Source organism: Malus domestica, chromosome 14 (assembly GCF_042453785.1).
Source record: "Malus domestica chromosome 14, GDT2T_hap1".
NCBI classification, from domain to species: Eukaryota; Viridiplantae; Streptophyta; class Magnoliopsida; order Rosales; family Rosaceae; genus Malus; species Malus domestica.
Window position 1 is genome coordinate 25212084 of NC_091674.1, and position 19258 is coordinate 25231341.

A 19258-nucleotide genomic window follows, 5' to 3' on the forward strand; every position below is an offset into this window, starting at 1 on the left:
ACACTTTCAGTCAATTATTTTCATATATAGGTAAGTCCAAAACTTACTATTCTTGTTTATCAAATTCCAAAGGGGCCATATCACATAAGGTCTCAAATACCTTTATATTTGTAGTATTAAAAAATAAAAAAACTACTCGATTGTTGAAAGAATAGCAGCAATTGCGGTTGAACATTTAATAACAGATGGATACGTGTTCAATCATAATTTTAATTTTAATTATTTTGAACACATGCTTATTTGTGATTGGAATTCAACCGCAGCTGCTATATTTCAGCAACGAAGTAGTGTGTATAAAGAAAATGGACCTCGTAATCATGATCGTTCATCGTACATCGTGCGGATAGAAATCATTTTAAATTTAATATTTAAAATTAAATATAAATAGTATCTAACGAAAACTAACCACACGAGGTATAATAAACTATCATGATCACGAGATCCTCCGGATAATCCTTTTCCAAAAAAAAATCAGACCTGGCTTCTCTGCCCACCTACTTCTCCATACTCTCCATCCCCTCCTATTTGTGCGGTCACGGTTAAGCCACATCAATATTTTATATTATTATTGTTTTTTGTCTTATTATTTCTATAAATAAAATTAATATAAAATATTGACGTGGCTTAACCGTGACCGTAGAAAATAGGAGGAGATATGAGTGTATGATAAGCGGGAGGGTAGAGAAGTCGATCCAAAAAAATCACCTCAATTTACTGTACAGTCAGACTCAAATAATTCAAATTTTCTTGACTTTTCCTCCATTTTCCCGGGAAACAAACAGAACCATGGTAAAGAAAAAAAAAAAAACCAGAACCGTGGTAAAAAAAACACGCGTCACTCATGCGCGTGGGAAATGCCAAAAGGACGCCCAACGGAATCTACCGCTAGATACAGCTCTTTCCCGGGACAAAACTAACTAAAACCGCCGAGTACGAAATTACCAAAACAACCCTTTTTCGGTTTCCGAGACTGACAAGCCGACCTATCTTACTCTCTCTCTCTCCTCTCTCTGCACATAAACTCTGCAACAAGCACCAGAAAAATTCTGACCAGATTTATCTCTGTCCTCTCCCCACTGTCCACGTCGGCTCCTCCCTCACAAGCTAAATGGCACTCCCTAACCCAACCGCCCCTCGCATTCACCGCATTTACAACTCTGCCACTGGCCGCTCCTTCTCTATCTTCCCCTGCCTATTGCTCCTCCTCCACGGAGCTCAACCACCAAGACCTCCTCTGTTTTTAGGGTTTAGGGTTTTATTCTACTTCGATTTTTACGCTTGCCCGTTTGAAAAATTTCCCCAATTTCGAAGCGGGCTCGGATTAATCTCTATTTCGGAGGTTTGGGTTCGCTCAAACTTTGTCCTTTTTTGTTTGCATTTGAATATTTTTTGTTTTTGTTTTTGTTTAAATTTTGAACTTTTAGATTCTCTCTTTGACTATTTTCTCTCTCTACATCTTTCTCTAGATGTGTGGTGTTGAGCTGGATGGTGGCGGTTTGGGCTAATGGGAATGGGATTGCAGGTTTTGGTGGAAGGGGGTAATCAGCAGTGAGGTTTTGATGCTTTTTCTTGGAAATGGTGGAAATGGCTTTCTGGGTTTTTGATTTTGGAGTCCAGCGGTAAGAAGAAAGTGGCTTTTTTGAATTTCATGGTGTTATACTGTAGCAAAAAGGTCCTGCATTGTTCTTTGCTTCTGTAAAAATGCTCAAGTTTTGATTTTTATTCTCTAACATGGCAATGCTGATATATATATGTATATGTGTGTGTGTGTGTATATGTTCTGTTTCTAGTTTTGTGGTTTAGGGTTTTCTGAGAAATCAAGGCCACCGCGTTCTTTACCGGTTTTTTCGTTAGAGGTTCTTTCTGGTGTCCTTTTTGATGTTTGTATTGTTGGCTTGCCTCTTTCAGGTCGGGAATGCATAGCTTCTTTTGGGGTTCTGAAATTTGGATTTAGAGGGTGAATTCTGAGTATTCTGTTTGATTGGTTGTTTTTTTACCGGGAAAATGATGGATGGGCGGCGACATTCTGTTGATATTCCTATCTCGAAAACTCTCGTGCAACTGAGGAGGGTGAGGTCTCTAAGGGATCCTGATACTAATTCTATGAGCAAGTTCTCTGCTTTGGTTGAGAATGTGAACTGGGAAGCGAATTCGAGTAACGACATTTCTGTGCGGTTCATGAATAGTTTCCAAGAAGCTGGCTCTGGCAAACATCATTCTTTTAGATCAAAGAATCCAGGTCTGTATGGACAAGGAGGAGATTGCATAGATGATTTTGAATTAGATCGTGGTTTAGGAAAATCTAGGTTGATCTTGCATGAGAATTCCGAGTGGATTGGAAGCACAGGGAGTCGTCCAATTAGGAGCAAACAAGCTGAAGAATTTGATTTTTCAGTATCAGATAAGGAAGATGTTTATGGAAATAAATCACTCAGCGATAGGTACTGCGGCAGTCAAATGGATAAAGGATTGGCCTTGACAGGCGTCAATCGTTTGGAGGATGGGGATTATGAAGCATCTGTTAGGTCATCAAATTTAGAAAGATTAGATCAGATTGCATCAAAGAGACAATCACAACGCAAAAATAATGTAAATTCGTCCAGGAAAGTTGGTAATTTTAGTCAAGTTTGCAGTCCGTGCCGCTCAGCAAGTGATGCTCTTTCAAGCCATAGTGCATCTTTATTTGTAAATGAAGAGGCTGATGCTGTGGATCACAATCGTCCTAGTTGCGAGGTCAGCTGCTGCTGGTCAAGAACCCCTCGATTCAGAGAAGCTAATTTTCCTTTCAATGTAGATGAATACCCTCTGCTATACAAGAACGTAGATGAGAGTGCGTTTTATGACCAGAGGAGCTCAAAGCACATTCGTAATGAAATGAGTCCACGATCAGAAAACCCTAGGAGTCTGAGTCAGAAATTCAGGCCAAAATCTTTTAATGAATTAGTGGGACAAAATGTAGTAGCGATGTCTCTTATGGGAGCTATCGCTAGAGGGAGAATAACATCATTCTATCTATTCCATGGCCCTCGTGGTACAGGAAAGACATCTGCCTCAAGGATTTTTGCTGCAGCACTAAATTGCCTTTCACATGAGGAGCATAGGCCATGTGGTCTCTGCTGTGAATGTGTTTTGTATTTTTCTGGAAGGAGCAGGGACATCAAGGAAGTTGATTCTGTGAGAATCAATCGGAGAGACAGGGTTAGATCCCTTATTAAGAATGCAGCTATTCCTCCACTTTCGTCACGGTTTAAGGTTTTCATTATTGATGAGTGCCACCTGATGCGCGGGGAAACTTGGGCAACTGTTTTGAATAGCATAGATAACCTTTCTCAACATGTTGTCTTCGTGATGCTCACTCCTGATGTCGATGAGCTTCCCCGAAGTGCAGTGTCACGGTCTCAAAGGTTTCACTTTCCAAGGATTAAGGACACTGATATTGCAAGCAGATTGGGGAGAATCTGTGTTGAAGAGGGTCTTGAATTTGATCAGGGTGCTGTAGACTTCATTGCTGCCAAGTCAAACGGTTCACTTAGGGATGCAGAGATGATGCTTGATCAGCTAAGTTTGCTTGGTAAAAAAATCACAATGGGCCTGGCATACGAGCTTGTAAGTTCTTGGCAGCTGTTTTTATTCATTTATTTACGTTTATATAGCACACTCTATTTATCCAATACTTACAGGAGAATTTCCGTTTTGTTGTTATGCAGATTGGAGTTGTCTCGGATGATGAATTACTCGGTTTGCTAGATCTGGCATTGTCATCTGACACTTCTAATACAGTAATAAGGGCCAGGGAGTTGATGAGATCTCGGATTGATCCCATGCAACTGATATCACAGTTGGCAAATCTTGTTATGGACATTCTTGCTGGTAAATGTCAGGACAGTGCTTCTGAAGTCCGAAAAAAGTTCGGCAGTAGACACACGTGTAAGTAGTCTAACATTGCACGTGTAATATGGTCGCTTAGTACTTACTCTGACTTAGTACTTACTCTCTGAAAGCTCCATCAGAAATCTATACAGGAAATGATAGTTCTTCGAGGATGATTTTTAGACCCAAAATTTTGTTTATTTTGGTTTTGATTAATGGTCAAGTAAATTAATTATTAATGGTTTTTCTCTGTGTCCTCATAGATGAACCAAGTACTACTTGGAACTTGTTACAAGGAGTCATGTATGATCTATCTTATATAAATTTCTCATGCATTGTCCTCATAAGTTAATATTTCAATATGATGATTGTTTCTTTGATGTATAAGATGAATCTGTTTTAAAAATGTTTGTTGGTTAGAGTGGTCATCGTGCCTACGTTATGTCTACTGCTGTTAATTACTCTGTCATCTCATGATTATATGCTTATACTAAGGTTGTTGTCTCAATTTTCTTCTTTGCAGCTGAAATGGACTTGCAGAAACTGAGCTATGGATTGAGAATATTATCTGAAACTGAGAAGCAATTAAGGGTGTCCAAAAGTCAAGCGACATGGCTTACTGCAGCTCTGCTGCAGCTAAGCTCCGTGGAGTCTTCGTCCTTGGATGGAAATGGTACAAAATTGTGTTTGAGAAGTACACAAGAGAGAGGTGAGAATACCTTACATTTTAATTTCATTCATGGAAAAGGCCTTTCTTTATCCATAACTTCAACTCGTTAGTTTAGTTGAACTTTCATATCAAGGTTATTTTTCCTTGGTTTCTGATATATTTTGTTATTATGGCGGTATATCATCCACAGCGACAGCGGAGAGCTTCAAGAATCGTGCCACTTGTTCATGCATTTTGGAGACACCAGACAAGTTGGGCATGCAGAAGGATAGTGATGGAAAGTTGGAAGCCATATGGAAGAGAACTACAGATTTATGCCGATCCAATTCACTCAAGAATTTTCTTAAGAAACAGGGAAAACTGTCTTCCTTGCTTGTTGGTCAAGGTACATACGTCTACTAGTATCTAGTGCATGATCATTAATCGTCAAATTATGGTAAAAACCACATACAAACATATTTAAAAATTAGGGGAGATAGAAATCAGGATGAGCTGTATCAACATCTTTATCTTCTTAGTTTGGCTTGTTATATGACATTTCCGTACACGCAAAATGTTCTCACGTTTATAAAAGATGGAAATGGATTTTCTTACGCTCATGTGCACTAACAGAGTAATGCTCAATGTAGGTTTAGCAATAGCTGAATTGGAATTCTGCCATCCCGATTATATATCTAAGGCTGAGAAGTCATGGAAGGTCATTGCAAATTCACTTCAATCTATATGTGGTTGCAATGTGGAGATCAGGATCAATCTTGTACCTTGTGCTTCTGATTCCAAGTGTGCGAAAGTGAAGAAGTCATCTTTTACGTTGTTCAGCTGTTCCCGGAGAATGCAGCAGAAATCACAATCATCTACAGAACATGGAACTGAGTCAGACTATTCTGAGCACACTTCTGAAAAGCCTATGTTAAGCGACAAACCTACTTTACCTTGCTCGTCTGAGTGTTCTTATCAAGTGCCACATAACTGCAGTGACAAAATGGTGGTGGTAAGTACTTTGAGAAATAGCGAAGGAAATATTCTCAGCACAAGGACTGCCTCATCCCGCAGATCATTTGAAGACAACGCATCAGAGGCACCTGGGTTAGTGGTTGATTCTTCGAAGGACGATGGAAGCAATCATGAATGCCATGCTTTATCTTTTGTAGAACCTGAACATCAACCAAACTGTTTTCCTAGAACCTTGAGGCTTCAAAAGAAGTTCCGTTCATCAGATGCTTCTCAGACGACCTGTTGCACCAAACGACAAAACACAACTGCATTATCTAGCCCAAGCAAGACATCTTTTGGCACATGTCTCGTGGGAAATGATTCATATGTTTTCTGCAGTGGCGCTTGTAACAACAGTGGCAGCTGTATAGATGAGAATGCGTAAGTGTTGCTGTAGTCTTCTTTCTGTATGTTGGTGCCCTTAAACTTCGGGTTTGAGATTCTTCTCGTCTTAATTTCAGATTGAAGGAGAACTCAGGCGTGCTTTGTTGGAGAACCCCAACGCTTCACTTGGGAAAGGTATAGTAAAAAAACTACATGACTATGTTGAAAATTTAAATTGTCTTCTTGAAGTTTTAGGACCAAAAACAAGGTTCAAGATGTTCTTTCACTGCACATACTTAATGACATAAGACCTGACTAATTCGAGTGTGTTAAATCTACAGGCTTGGCAGTTGAGACATAATCGACAAAACTCGAACCTAGGGTGTTGGGTTCTTCCCTGTGCAACTGCTAAGTAGTTCTACAAAGGAGTAGCACCGGGAGAAAATAGCCGTAAATTATGATGGCGGCAGATACATAGGCGTATTTCTTATCGTGGGTCTATATTTTGCAATCTGCTTATTGATGTTATTGATATTTTCAGGACCCAGATTCAGGATTTATATATAGTATATAGCAAGAACTGATTTTTTCTCCGATTTAGTATGCGTTTTTTGGAGTCAATGTTGGGAGGACTTCCATGAAACGGGTTCACGTGGGTGCTGGACAGTGGAATCCCGGCCCAGTGAGCAAACGCCCGAAAGTCCTACAATGTTGGATTCTCCATTTTTTTTAATCTGAAATATTAATCTCGAAAGAAAATAAGCAGTGTATTACCCTGCGTAGAAATGCTGATGGGAAGCATAGGGAGCCTTCCTTGCATAAAGGTATCGTTTGGTATGCGGAAGGGACAGAACAGAATGGAGAGGGAGCAAAGATGCCCTTGGATGGAAACAAGGAGGAAGAAGAAGGAGACGGAGAGGTTATAATTTTGTGTTTCACAGATGTGGAACGAGTTGTTCCAGGGGGTGAGGCGGAACGAAAATTCATCGAAAACTTATCCCGTGGAACAGCACGTTCCACCCGTTTTAGGCGCACCAAACGTGGGATGGAATGCCTCGTCCAATTCCGTTCCGTCCCGTCCCACGTACCAAATATGGGTACATGCCTTATCTCAAAGGTAGGAAGTAAAGTACTAACTATACAACTAGTGACATTTCGGTTTAGTGATATTTCTACTTCCAATTCAAGAAGATAGCACTCACTACAACTCCTTCGCCCTACATGCATAAAAAAATTGAGGTTTCGAGCCCTTTTCCATTTAAATGAGAAAATACGAGCGCCCGGTGGAATGATGAGGTGCTTTTAATTGAATCTCTAGAAAAAAAAGTTTCGGGGATTTCAGATACACTCAAATTTGAGTCCTATAGGATATATAACACTTGCTCTGTTGATGCATGTAGACCTTACAATGCATCAACAGTTAAGATTTGCTTACGTGATTCACCCGCTTGAGCAATTGGACATACAAAGTTCAATAAAATAAAATAAAATACAAAAATAAGAAATAATTTCCATACACATTTTGTTTATCCGTCGATTCTCCTTTGATTTAAGTTATCAAAAAACGCTTTTAGTCCTTCTAAATCAAATTTTCAAATAATCCCTTGGATCCAATCACTAAGCCCAATGAGCCGAAGTACATTGGCCCCAAATGGCCCATAAACCCTCTTCGATTTTCAGTTACCAAAGTTTCGGCTTCTCCGAAACGGCGGAAGGCAGCGAAATCGGGAAGACGAGAGCAGCTGTGGTTTGGGCAAAGCTCACAGTCAGAGTGAATGGAGAACGTAAACGAGAGTACAAGCGTTCGAGTTCTATGCCCTAAGCTTGTTCTCTGCAAGAACGAACCGGGCCTCCAATGGCTGATCGGATCCCCATTTTTCCCGCCACTCACCGTCGTCTCCACTGTCAGATGCATCCACACCGATTCCTCCTCTCCAGACTACCGCAGAGAATCAGGTACCTGAATTCTGTTTGTTTCCCGAGAAAATTGAATAAGTTCTATGAATGTAGTGTTTCCGAGCAATTTCAGTTCAGAGTTTGATTGGTTTCCGTAACCTGAGCAGAAGAGCTTCGGACGTTACTGTTGAAAGGATTTGAGGTGATCGGAGCACTAATCGTTGCGAATTCCGGTGATGGAAAGAGCGCCTCCGGCGAGGCAATTGCGGCGGCACGCAGGTTGCGAAAGCTGCTCTCCGGAGAAAGAGAAAAAGTGGACAGTCAACAAGTAATTGGAGCTGTTGCGGATTTTAGTGGCGGCGACATTCAGTTTTTCGTGTCGAAATCTGCGAGCTTGACCAGCTTTGAAGCTGTGAATGTATTGTATGAAGATCATCCTGAAAAGTATGTTTGGGAGAGGGGCTGTCTGCTCCGATGTGAGCTTCCATTTAAGCTGCCAATCTACTATCCGGTAAACAGGCCGAATGGTAAGGCTTTTCGGTGGTGCATTTTCGTAGTTTTGAGTAAATTTTAATTGGAAATCTGATTGAGCATTGGTGCTGGCTCATGCTTTGTAGTTTGTTGTGTTTGCTAGTGTGATTTGGTTTGCTTGTGGATGAATGAGCGATTGACGGTTCAGAGCAGAAGTAGGAAGTACAATGTAGGAGCTTTTACTTACTAAAATGAGTGCATAACATGGTTTCCGAAGCATATTTTATTGAATCTAGAAATTTCGATTTCAATGGCTTTTTTGGGGTGGTCGAACGCCAGTGTGTAGTAGAGGGGTTGATTTTCTGGCCTTGATGGTTCCATAGTTGCCCTCGTTAAAGATAAAGGCTTTGTCGAGTGTCAGTCAACGGAAATATGAGCTGTAATGGCTCATATTCACTTTTCCGTTTTTCCTGTGGACCTCCTCATTCATTCAGAGTTGATACTTGCATTTCGACAAAATATAGCTACTATTTACTCTTCCTTTTAGATGACGAGATCCCTGCGGTTCAATGGAAATTGAATGAATGTTTATTTTCGTGTATTATTGTATTAGATTCAGAAAAGATGTTTCAACGTGCAACTGAAGCAGTTATTGCAAAATTCAAAGATCCAAAGGCTATGTACATGGTAGAAGCATTAAGCAAAACATCTGCTGAAGTACCTCAACCTGTCATCCTCCGCGGTGTAGATTTGGATTTTGACACAGATCTCTCAAATGTCAAAATTTTGGGAGAAAGTGCCCAAGATTCTGATGCTGATCTTTTATCATGTTCCCACTTCTGTTTGGATAGTAAAAAAGGTGCACCGGTATATTCTGCTGAGGTAAGAAAAATGAAAGAGATTCATTGCTTATTGAGATCTTGGAAATATTTTATCTTCTTTAGTTTTATTTAATCCTTCTTTCAGCAATAACAGTGAGTATTGGAGTTCGATTTTTGAATAGCTTTCCTGCTTAGCATGCAGATAGAATCCAAGTAAGTGTTCTGCTGAATAGTTCAGATAAGTCTAAAAAATCGACAGCCCCCGTTGCTGAATATTTTCCAGGTATTGCTTTCACTTTTACTCATATGAAGTACAGATATACATTTTTCAAATATGAAGCTTTTTAGTGGAGATTATATCTCTACTCAGTTTAATGGAATTTAAATTGTGTGGTTACAGCTTTGGAAGAAGCCCGAATTTTGGTGGTAGATTTTAAGCTAGAAGTGCTTTGCTATGCAGCCAAGGGTCTACTGCTGAGGCATGCAGTTTCAAAGTTAATGGTCCCGGGGTTGATTGATCAGTTTAATTTAGTGGGAAATACAATCCTACCCAACCTCTTATCCCAACATCCTCAGGTAAGGCAAACCATTTCGTTTGTAATATCATATCGATCTCTTGCTATTACTACCCATCTGAATACCTAAAATTCAGAAACATGAGATTATTTATAGTATAAGTGAGTACTTTCTTTTCCACACTTTCTTTCCATGTGCCTATAATTATGGACTAGCTAACGCTTATGTGCACACACTTGAAAACCTTGACCACTATCCGGGCATTCTGTAGTATCCGATGCCAATTCACACAAATGTTGAATAAAAGTCTAATACAGTGATTAATGATTATCGGCACAACCAGACCTAATTTCAAGTAACTATTGGTTTATTGCATTTGCAGCTACATCCGTATCACTTCAGTCCTCCCGGTGTTCTGCATCCAATCACTGTTATCTATGAACTCAACTACGGGGAAACAGAAATGAAGCAAGGTAGGCAGTGGCAACGTTTAATTTTTCTACTTTCAAGGCACAATCGATTTATTGAAAGAGTACTAATTCCAAAACAAAAAGTCTAGATTAGTTTTAAGTGGCTCCCGACTGGAAGTTTAGAGATTGTTCTTTTTTATGATCAAAATAAATACTTACATTTCTTCCATGATTAAAAGGTTGCTTTTGGTTCAGTGCTTGTGAATGTGGAAAAGGTTGTATTATTTATTAGATGCAGAGATTTTTGGAGAGGAAGCTTATACAAGTTTCTTTTGTAATTGGATCTTAGAATTAGTTATCTTAATCTCGTCTTTGCTTTCTGCAGTTGAAGTTAGAAAATCTTTACACTTAAGACTGGGTTTACCTTTTGATCGTCCTCTTCTAAGAATTGCCAACGCTCTGGATTTCTCTACATTGAGGGATGGTGTAAGGAGTGACGCAACACGGAAAGGTAACCTCATTTTCCATTGAATATGCAAACCTCATTTGTCAGTTGCAAGGCTCTTATTCCCCTATGTTTCATCTCCAAAAAGAAACGTTTTCTTATTCTTTGGGTTTTTTTTGTCGATATTAACTCGTTTGATACATTTCTATGGTTGTATCAGGTTCTACTTTGCTTAAAGATGTACACATCGGGATTCCAAGCAGCGGGGGTTGGTGGCTGCTCTTGTTTCTTTGTTTATATCCTTTGCCTCTGATCAGTGGAGTTTTGTTTGATACTATTACGTCTTTATGCAGTTTCTGGGGGCAGTGTGTCTTTGTTGCAAGGCTCTTATGAATACTATCATTATCTACAAGATGCCTTCAATGATTCGGTAATGAGCGATATCCTATACCTTGTATTTGTAATATCTTGTCGAGTATACACGTTAAGCTGCGGTTAGGTTGAATTTCATAATGATTGGATTAAAGCTGTCTAATAATTTTTTTTCCAGGCGTGCCCATCTATAAGGCCTTCTGATGAGTTTGAAATTCAGTTTTGTTATCTGTTGTTTTGTTATCTTGCTAGGGTTGGGGTTGTGCTTATCGCTCTCTACAAACAATTATTTCATGGTTCCGACTCCAACACTATACATCCGTAGAAGTTCCATCGCATAGGTAATAAATTTACCAGTTTAGGATTTCCTTGGTATCGATTAATTGTTTCGCTGACGCTACTTATCAGCATCGTATAATTTCATCTGACAAGCCAAGTGATATTAGGGAAATACAGCAGTCACTTGTAGAGATTGGTGATAAAGATCCTTCTTTCATTGGGTCGCGGGAATGGATTGGTGCCATCGAGTTGAGCTTTGTTCTGGACAAGCTTTTGGGCGTAAGTATCATCAATGTGGTTTACGGATAATTTCTCGAATGTAATGCACACGAGTTTAACAGGGTTTGGTTTCTCGAATGTAATGCACACGAGTTTAACAGGGTTTGGTTTCTGTACTGAACAGGTTAGTTGCAAAGTCATGAATGTCAGATCTGGAGCCGAGCTTCCCGAAAAATGTCGAGAGCTGGCCTTGCACTTTGACACTCAAGGAACGCCTATTATGATTGGTTAGTTCCCTCCCGTAAATTTGGCTTTTCTCTGGATTAAAGACGGCATGGCAGAAGTAATTCAAGACACATTGAAAAACTCTCTTATGATTTGATACATGAATGTAGGTGGTGGAGTTCTTGCATATACCCTCTTGGGAGTTGATTATAATGAAGCAAGCGGAGATTGCGCGTTTCTAATACTCGATCCCCACTACACAGGCAGTGACGAACACAAGAAAATTGTGAGTGGCGGATGGTGCGGGTGGAAAAAGGCTGTTGATAGCAAGGGAAAGAGTTTCTTTCTGCACGATAAGTTCTATAATCTTCTGCTTCCACAGAGGCCTAAAATGGTTTGATCTATCACTATCATCATCAAATCTATACACCCTGTTATGAAATGTAGCATTAAATTCAGCAGCAACAGTGAATTTCAATCGGCCGATATAATTTTAGAATTCTTTAACTCTTCTAAATTTGGCCTGAAGTTTCAGAGGTTAATGAGTAATAAAGGGAGGCGATTATGTTTTAGCACTAATTTTGAAATTATGCTAATCATGTCTAATATCTTTCGTGTTCTGCAAGAAAAATACCAAAAAAGCGACATTGATATGAAATCGAAATTCTAACCCATCAACAAGTGCAGATTTTACAACTTTGCAGCCTCAGCGGTGGCAGCCGCAGCAGAAGCAGCCTGATCATGGTGAGAAACTTCGTCATACGCTCCGGTCTCCTCATTGTACGAGTACCAAACCCCAGATGCAGCGGAGCAATAGAGCCCTGTCGACGGATCATAATAGTACCCCAAACTGCTGCTATAATAGTACCCCGAATTCTCATCAAACACATAATCATTCTGCGCTTCGGACGAACCAACTCCTCCTCCGTTGGAATCCGACGGTCTAGCAGCAGCATTAGCATCTTCATCATCGTCTTCACCAAACATATCATATCCATCTCCAGCAGTTTCATCACCATTGTTATCATTAGCAACTGGCGGGATGCCTTCGAGTCTTGCCCTAGCTAAAGTCTCATACCCCTGAGCCTCCCGTTCGAAAATCTCCTTCTTCTCATGATTCACATCATACTCCCCATGCTTGTCCATCAGTGTCACAGCATCCTCAGTCAGCTGATCGAAAACCCTCTTCGTCTCCGGCGACATCTTCACCTTCTTGTCCCCCTTCAACCTCCTCAGAGCCTGCAACACTGTTTCGCCTTCCTCGAGCACATCGGCAATGCGCCTCTTAATCTTCCCAATATCTTCATCTTCCGGTGGCAAATCCTCTGTATCATCTTCGACTTTCGGTTTCGGAACATGTAACTGCGTAACCCCAGCTTCAACGCTATCCAGCCAAGCATCCTTCACTCGATTTCCTTCAGCATACTCGACGAAATTCCCCTCGGCATCGAAATACCCCTCTTTCCTCTCCTTCTCCAAGTTGAAAGGCTCCATCTGAATCCCGTCCTCCACGAAATTGTCGTAATCCAATTCCTCGCCGTACGCGACTTCGGCGGCGGAGACATCGTCGCCGGCGCCGATCCCGTCGTCCCCGAACCGGCGCCGCTTCTCGCGTTCTTTGGCGGCGAAACGGGGGTCCGGAAACTCAACCCCGATCTCGTCGTCGTCCTCGTCGGCTCGGGGTATCTTCACGGGTTCGTCTTCCCGTCTCGCCTTCTTCCCCTTGGGAAACTTAACCCTCCTTTCCGCCGTGGGTCTGTCGGAATCGGAATCGGAGTCGGAGAGTTCAGGGACGGGGCGCTTGCGATTGGATCGCGATGGAAGATTGGGTTCCATTGAAGAGCTTGGAAGCAAATCGAATCAAGAGAGATGTATTTGTGATAGTGTAATGCTGTAATTGCCGGCCGTCGTTTTCAGCGCTGAGAAAAGTTGTGGAAAATGGAGGCGGTGGTCGGGTAGGGGTTTTTGTGAGGGGATTTTTTCACATAATTTTTGGGCTACAAGATAATTTGGACACAATCTATCCATTAAAAAAAAAGAAAAAGATTTTGCTATTTTAGTTGATTTAATTTTGAAAATAAAATAAATTTTAAGAGACGGCTACAACTGTATCTACTGCTCAGTGATCGGGTTTTATGCAAGATTTAACTATTATAAAGATTTATTAGATTCTTATATGCAAGATTAACTATTAATTTTTCAAATTATTCAGTTGTAAATAACATAAAAGAAAAAAAATGACGGTTAACGTCGAGGTTTCCGTTGATAAGAATGGTCGGTGATGGAATGAGATACGCCGGAAGAGACGATGGTTGCTGGCTGCGGGTCTCAAGAATTCTCTCTTTCAGATTTTTTTTAATTTTTTAAAATTGATTTTGTTTCTATTTTTAAATAAGAAAATGAAAATGATTTAGCACCCCAAACAAAAAAGTTATTTTTTAGTACGTTTGTTCTCGTATTCAACGAAAGAAACGTTATCCAAAATGGGATTTTAACTTGTGAGCCCAAATATCAGCATCTCATCTCCTTCTGCAATTTACCCAAACACAAAACGCACCGTAGGGACCTCATTCCCCTGGCAGAAGAATCTGACCAACTCTCTCCTCTCCTATGTGCAAATTAACAGTTGATTTTTCATTAGATTTATTTAACTATTGTAAAGATTAATTAGATTTTTATATGCAAGATTAACCAGAGTTTCAAACCTCACCGAGTCGGGCTGACCAGCTCCAAACTACAGCCGGGCCAACCCACTTTGGGCCGCCCATGGGCTGCGGACTAAATGATGACCCTCGAACCATGACAAGTTGCATTAAAAGAACCCATGAGTCAGTCAATCAAAAGACAAACAACAACAACAACAACAAAGCCTTTTCCCACTAAGTGGGGTCGGCTAGGTTTCGTTCTGGATTCATTTTATATGGATTCGACTTAACCGAGGAGTGTCGGCTGTCGACTACCTGACGCCCTCTCCCTCCTCTTTTATCTAGGATTGGGACCGGCAATGTAAGATAAACTTACACATGCGAAGTTAGTCAGTCAATCAAAAGACACAAGGCAAAAATGTCCTCCTACAAACTAGTGATAGCTTTCACAAAACACAAGAAATTGCTTTCAATATCATGCTTACCTCCAGCAAAGTGACGACAACCAACACGGTGTGAAGTGTTCAGCTGAAGCAACGTGTGTGAAGTGTCACCAAAATTTGCTTACTAAACTTGTTTATCTTGCCTAACTTGTTCATCAAGTTTGTTCATGAAATGATATCGCTTGTGTAAAGTTACTAAAACACCCAACAGAATTTAACGTCAAGAGATCAATTTCTTGGAAACAAAGATAAACCTGATTAGAACAAAACGACGAAAAAGGGCAGATTGGTATTTCCCTAACTGAAACCCTACCCGGTTAGACCGGGGCCGGGTGGAAGCAAAGGACAGGAGCAAAACAGTCCATGCTGGCTTTAGCGCGAAGGCCACGTGGACGGCCCTATCGCTCTCCCCACAGTGATGACGTGTACACGTAACCGTAGCCTCCCTATAAAAGCCTCCGCTTTCCCCCACTTCCGTTCTCATCCACTTTCTCTCTCTCTCCTCACTTTCTCTCTCTCTACAAATCGCCAACCGATTGAGACTTCACTCACTGATTCGGATCCAACTCCGCTGGTTTCTGATTAGCCCGGACCCGCCGATCCGTCAGATCGTCGTCGGTGCTTCCAGTGGGACTCCGGAGCTCCGAGATTTGGATATCCGATTGCTTCTCCTGTTCTTGGCTCGAGATCCGGGCCAAGCACAGAAGAAACGGATTCGCTGCTCTTCCGACTTCGTATACTGAGGTAATTTTGAAACTTTTGGTCGCGCGAATGGATTATTTCTTGCTGTGTACGTCGGTGGTGTTTGGATGCTGAGAAAATACGGGGGAAAGATAGAAAATGATGCATGTGATGTTTGGTTTGCTCATTGTTTGGGACCCGGGAAAATGAAATTGGTGCTTTACTGTGTCTGATGCTGCATTTTGCTTTGTGTATTTCTTCATTTTCCTTCAGTTTCTTGGTAGCCAAACAGTTTTTAGCTGTAATCTTGATGTGTAGATAATGGTCACTTGATCCGTTTTAATATTTGATTAGTTTAATATTGCAAAGGTTAATTAGTTTGTAACATATTTGCTTAGGTAAAACTTTAAATTAAGGATTTATTTTTTCGTGATTAATTGGAAAGTAGTATTTAGGATCGAATAACTGTATATTATTACTCGATATTAGTATTGATATAGGGATTTATTTTTTTAGGTAAATGGCCTCGAGTGAGGGATTCCTGACGAATGAGCAGAGGGAGACGTTAAAAATTGCTAGCCAGAATGTGGAGGTTTTGTCGTCATCGCCGAAATCCCCTACATCTTTTCTATCTGAACACCATGTAAAAGCCCCTGCTGGTGGGAAGGCACCAACAGCTGGGATAGCCGTGAGGCATGTACGTCGGTCGCACTCAGGAAAGTTTGTGCGAGTAAAGAAGGGTAAGTCCCCATTCGGCACTTTCGCGATTCACCTTGATTTTATGTTAGCTTATGAAGTTTTGAAGAGAGTGGGATTGGATACATTGATTTGTAAGTAATGGTGTTTACGGTTTTATTAAGTAATTGTCGTTGTTAAATTATTGTCCCCATGATGCTCTTAAACAATTTTGGTGCATGTATCAGTTGAGTTTTTAACTTTTTTTTTAAGCAAATGATTGCACTTCAGTTTTACATGGTCGAAGACTTGATGTTGTACTTTAGTTCATCTTTGGGTCAATCGTAAAGTTGTTTTCTTTCTAGCTCTACCACTTTTAATTTTTGATTTGATGTTGTTCAGTTGTGCGGAATTGACGATATTGTCAGTGGATGTTAAAATTAGCTCTCTCTGGTATTTTTATTAGTTGAATTGATTTCTCGTCTGTCTGATGGTAACAGAGGGAGGCGGTGGAAAGGGCACGTGGGGAAAACTGCTTGACACTGACGGTGTACCCACTCTTGATCGTAATGACCCTAACTATGACAGTGGCGAGGTAATACATTTTTAAGTTTAGTTTCAATATATTCCCTACATTTATTATTTTGTGTACTCTGATTAGGTGGATTAAAATTTTCTAATTTAAATACTCTGGCTCATCAGGAACCATATCGACTTGTTGAGTCAACTGTTACAGATCCCTTGGATGAATACAAGAAAGCTGTCGTTTCCATAATTGAGGAATATTTCAGCACTGGTGATGTGGCAGTGGCAGCATCTGACCTCAAAGAACTAGGCTCAAGTCAATATCATTCTTACTTCATTAAGCGACTTATTTCCATTGCCTTGGATAGGCATGATAAGGAGAAGGAAATGGCTTCGGTTTTGCTTTCATCTTTGTATGCCGATGTCATTAGCCCTCCCCAGATTAAAGATGGATTTTTCATCCTTCTTGAATCTGCTGATGACCTTGCAGTGGACATATTGGATGCAGTAGATATCCTCGCTTTGTTCCTTGCTCGTGCAGTGGTTGATGACATCCTTCCTCCTGCCTTCTGCACCAGGGCAAAGAAAGCACTCCCAGAATCTTCAAAGGGCGTTCAGGTAATCCAGACTGCTGAGAAGAGCTATCTTTCAGCTCCGCACCATGCAGAACTTGTGGAAAGGAGGTGGGGCGGTAGCACCCACATTACTGTTGAAGAGGTGAAGAAAAAAATTGCTGGTCTATTGAGGGAATATGTGGAAAGTGGAGACACTTCTGAGGCTTGTAGGTGTATAAGGGAGTTAGGTGTTCCATTCTTTCATCATGAGGTTGTGAAGAGGGCTTTGGTTCTTGCCATGGAGATTCAAACAGCAGAACCGCTAATAATTAAGCTGTTAAAGGAAGCAGCTGAAGAAGGCTTGATTAGTTTTAGTCAAATGGTAAAGGGCTTTTCTCGATTGGTAGAGAGCCTTGACGACCTTGCTCTTGACATTCCATCAGCAGTCAGCTTGTTCCAGTCCCTGGTCCTCAAGGCGACAGATGAAGGTTGGCTTGATGCTTCCTTTTTGAAGTCCTTGGATGAAGATGGCGATGCACAAGTTGAAGATGAAAAAGTGAGGCAGTACAAGAAAGAAATTGTGGCCATAATTCATGAATATTTTCTCTCAGACGATATCCCAGAACTGATCCGGAGCCTTGAAGATCTTGGGGTACCTCAATATAATTCACTCTTCTTGAAGAAGCTGATCACCCTTGCAATGGATCGCAAGAACCATGAAAAGGAAATGGCATCTGTTCTGCTTTCTGCCCTTCACATTGAGATCTTTTCAACCGATGACATCGTTAATGGCTTTGTCTTGCTTCTGGAATCTGCCGAGGATACAGAATTGGACATTTTGGATGCTTCGAATGAGCTTGCTCTTTTCCTGGCTAGGGCTGTGATCGACGATGTCTTGGCTCCTCTGAATTTGGACGAAATTGGCAGCAAGTTGCCACCAAATAGCAGTGGAAGTGAGACTGTTCGATCGGCCCAATCACTGATTTCTGCTCGCCATGCTGGTGAGAGACTCCTGAGATGTTGGGGAGGCGGGACTGGCTGGGCTGTGGAGGATGCAAAGGACAAGATAGCAAAGCTGTTGGAGGAGTATGAAAGCGGGGGTGTTGTGAATGAGGCTTGCCAGTGCATCCGGGATCTTGGAATGCCGTTCTTTAACCACGAGGTGGTGAAGAAGGCACTGGTCATGGCCATGGAAAAGAAAAACGACAGGATGCTAGACCTGCTTCAGGAGTGCTTCAGTGAAGGACTGATCACAATCAACCAGATGACGAAAGGCTTCACCCGAATCAAGGACGGGCTAGACGATCTTGCTCTCGACATTCCAAACGCGAGGGAGAAGTTCAGCTTCTACGTGGAGCAGGCACAGGAGAAGGGGTGGCTCCTGCCTTCCTTTGGATCACCTGCTGCGGATGGCTCGCAGAAACCCGACCCAGGCTCTGCAGCTTCTTGAGAAGGAACACATTTTTCGATTGCCTCTCTCTCATGTAATGTTGTTGGCCATGAACTCTCTCTCTGTACTGTTTAAATTCGTGTTTTTTCTGCAACTTTCTAATAGGCGGATGTGGGTATTGGGATGATATTTAGATTTGTTCTGAGATGTTTTTTTTGTGTGTTACTAGTGGTAATCTAATCGGTTAGATTATAGCGATCCCACCGCCGACGCCGATGTATAAAGCTGCTTCTTTCGTTTTATGGATGTCTTATGTCTCTCCTTTCTTTGGGGCATTTGAGTGGCCAAAAACAACCTCGATAACAACCTCGCGGCCTCCTCCCAAACAGTGGAGACTCTGGTGGTGAACCTTTTGATTGATAAAGTGCGTTGCGAGAGAAATTTACTTGTACTGAAAATAATGCATGACAATGTGGTTTCTTCCACCCGTTCAGCTTCTTCCGTGCCTTCTTCTTCTGGTCAATTTTGCACAACAACAACAACAAAGCATTTTCCCACTAAGTGGGGTCGGCTATATGAATCCTAGAACGCCATTGCGCTCGGTTTTGTGTCATGTCTTCCGTTAGATCCAAGTACTCTGAGTCTTTTCTTAGGGTCTCTTCCAAAGTTTTCCTAGGTCTTCCTCTACCCCTTCGGCCCTAAACCTCTGTCCCGTGGTCACATCTTCGAACCGGAGCGACAGTAGGCCTTCTGGTCAATTTTGCACACCACCATAAAATACGGTGTATGCTCATCATGCACATAATCATCTGCGATGTGTCATTTGACTTAACT

The 19258-nt window shown here is 41.3% G+C and overlaps 4 protein-coding genes across 4 annotated transcripts; 3 read left to right on the forward strand and 1 right to left on the reverse strand.

The window, feature by feature from the left end:
• Nucleotides 1–950: 950 nt before the first annotated feature.
• Nucleotides 951–6457, forward strand: LOC103455051 (protein STICHEL-like 2). Its single transcript, XM_029092899.2, has 9 exons — nt 951–1339; nt 1467–1619; nt 1909–3606; nt 3708–3927; nt 4394–4579; nt 4731–4925; nt 5170–5914; nt 5995–6052; nt 6199–6457. Exons 3-9 carry the CDS (start codon nt 2005–2007, stop codon nt 6271–6273), a joined length of 3081 nt encoding a protein of 1026 aa, XP_028948732.2. The 5' UTR covers nt 951–1339; nt 1467–1619; nt 1909–2004; the 3' UTR covers nt 6274–6457.
• A 1064-nt stretch (nt 6458–7521) lies between these two features.
• On the forward strand, nt 7522–12083 carry LOC103455052 (probable Ufm1-specific protease). The gene is made up of 13 exons (XM_008394648.4): nt 7522–7813; nt 7921–8280; nt 8838–9106; nt 9241–9328; nt 9446–9621; nt 9944–10034; nt 10357–10482; nt 10637–10684; nt 10770–10846; nt 11041–11129; nt 11235–11346; nt 11471–11573; nt 11682–12083. Exons 1-13 carry the CDS (start codon nt 7633–7635, stop codon nt 11909–11911), a joined length of 1950 nt encoding a protein of 649 aa, XP_008392870.3. The 5' UTR covers nt 7522–7632; the 3' UTR covers nt 11912–12083.
• Nucleotides 12074–13551, reverse strand: LOC103455053 (uncharacterized). Its single transcript, XM_008394649.4, has one exon. It carries the CDS (start codon nt 13345–13347, stop codon nt 12202–12204), a length of 1146 nt encoding a protein of 381 aa, XP_008392871.3. The 5' UTR covers nt 13348–13551; the 3' UTR covers nt 12074–12201.
• Nucleotides 13552–14887: 1336 nt separating this feature from the next.
• On the forward strand, nt 14888–18726 carry LOC103455054 (MA3 DOMAIN-CONTAINING TRANSLATION REGULATORY FACTOR 1-like). Its single transcript, XM_008394650.4, has 4 exons — nt 14888–15343; nt 15797–16020; nt 16456–16550; nt 16658–18726. Exons 2-4 carry the CDS (start codon nt 15801–15803, stop codon nt 18482–18484), a joined length of 2142 nt encoding a protein of 713 aa, XP_008392872.3. The 5' UTR covers nt 14888–15343; nt 15797–15800; the 3' UTR covers nt 18485–18726.
• Nucleotides 18727–19258: the final 532 nt, after the last annotated feature.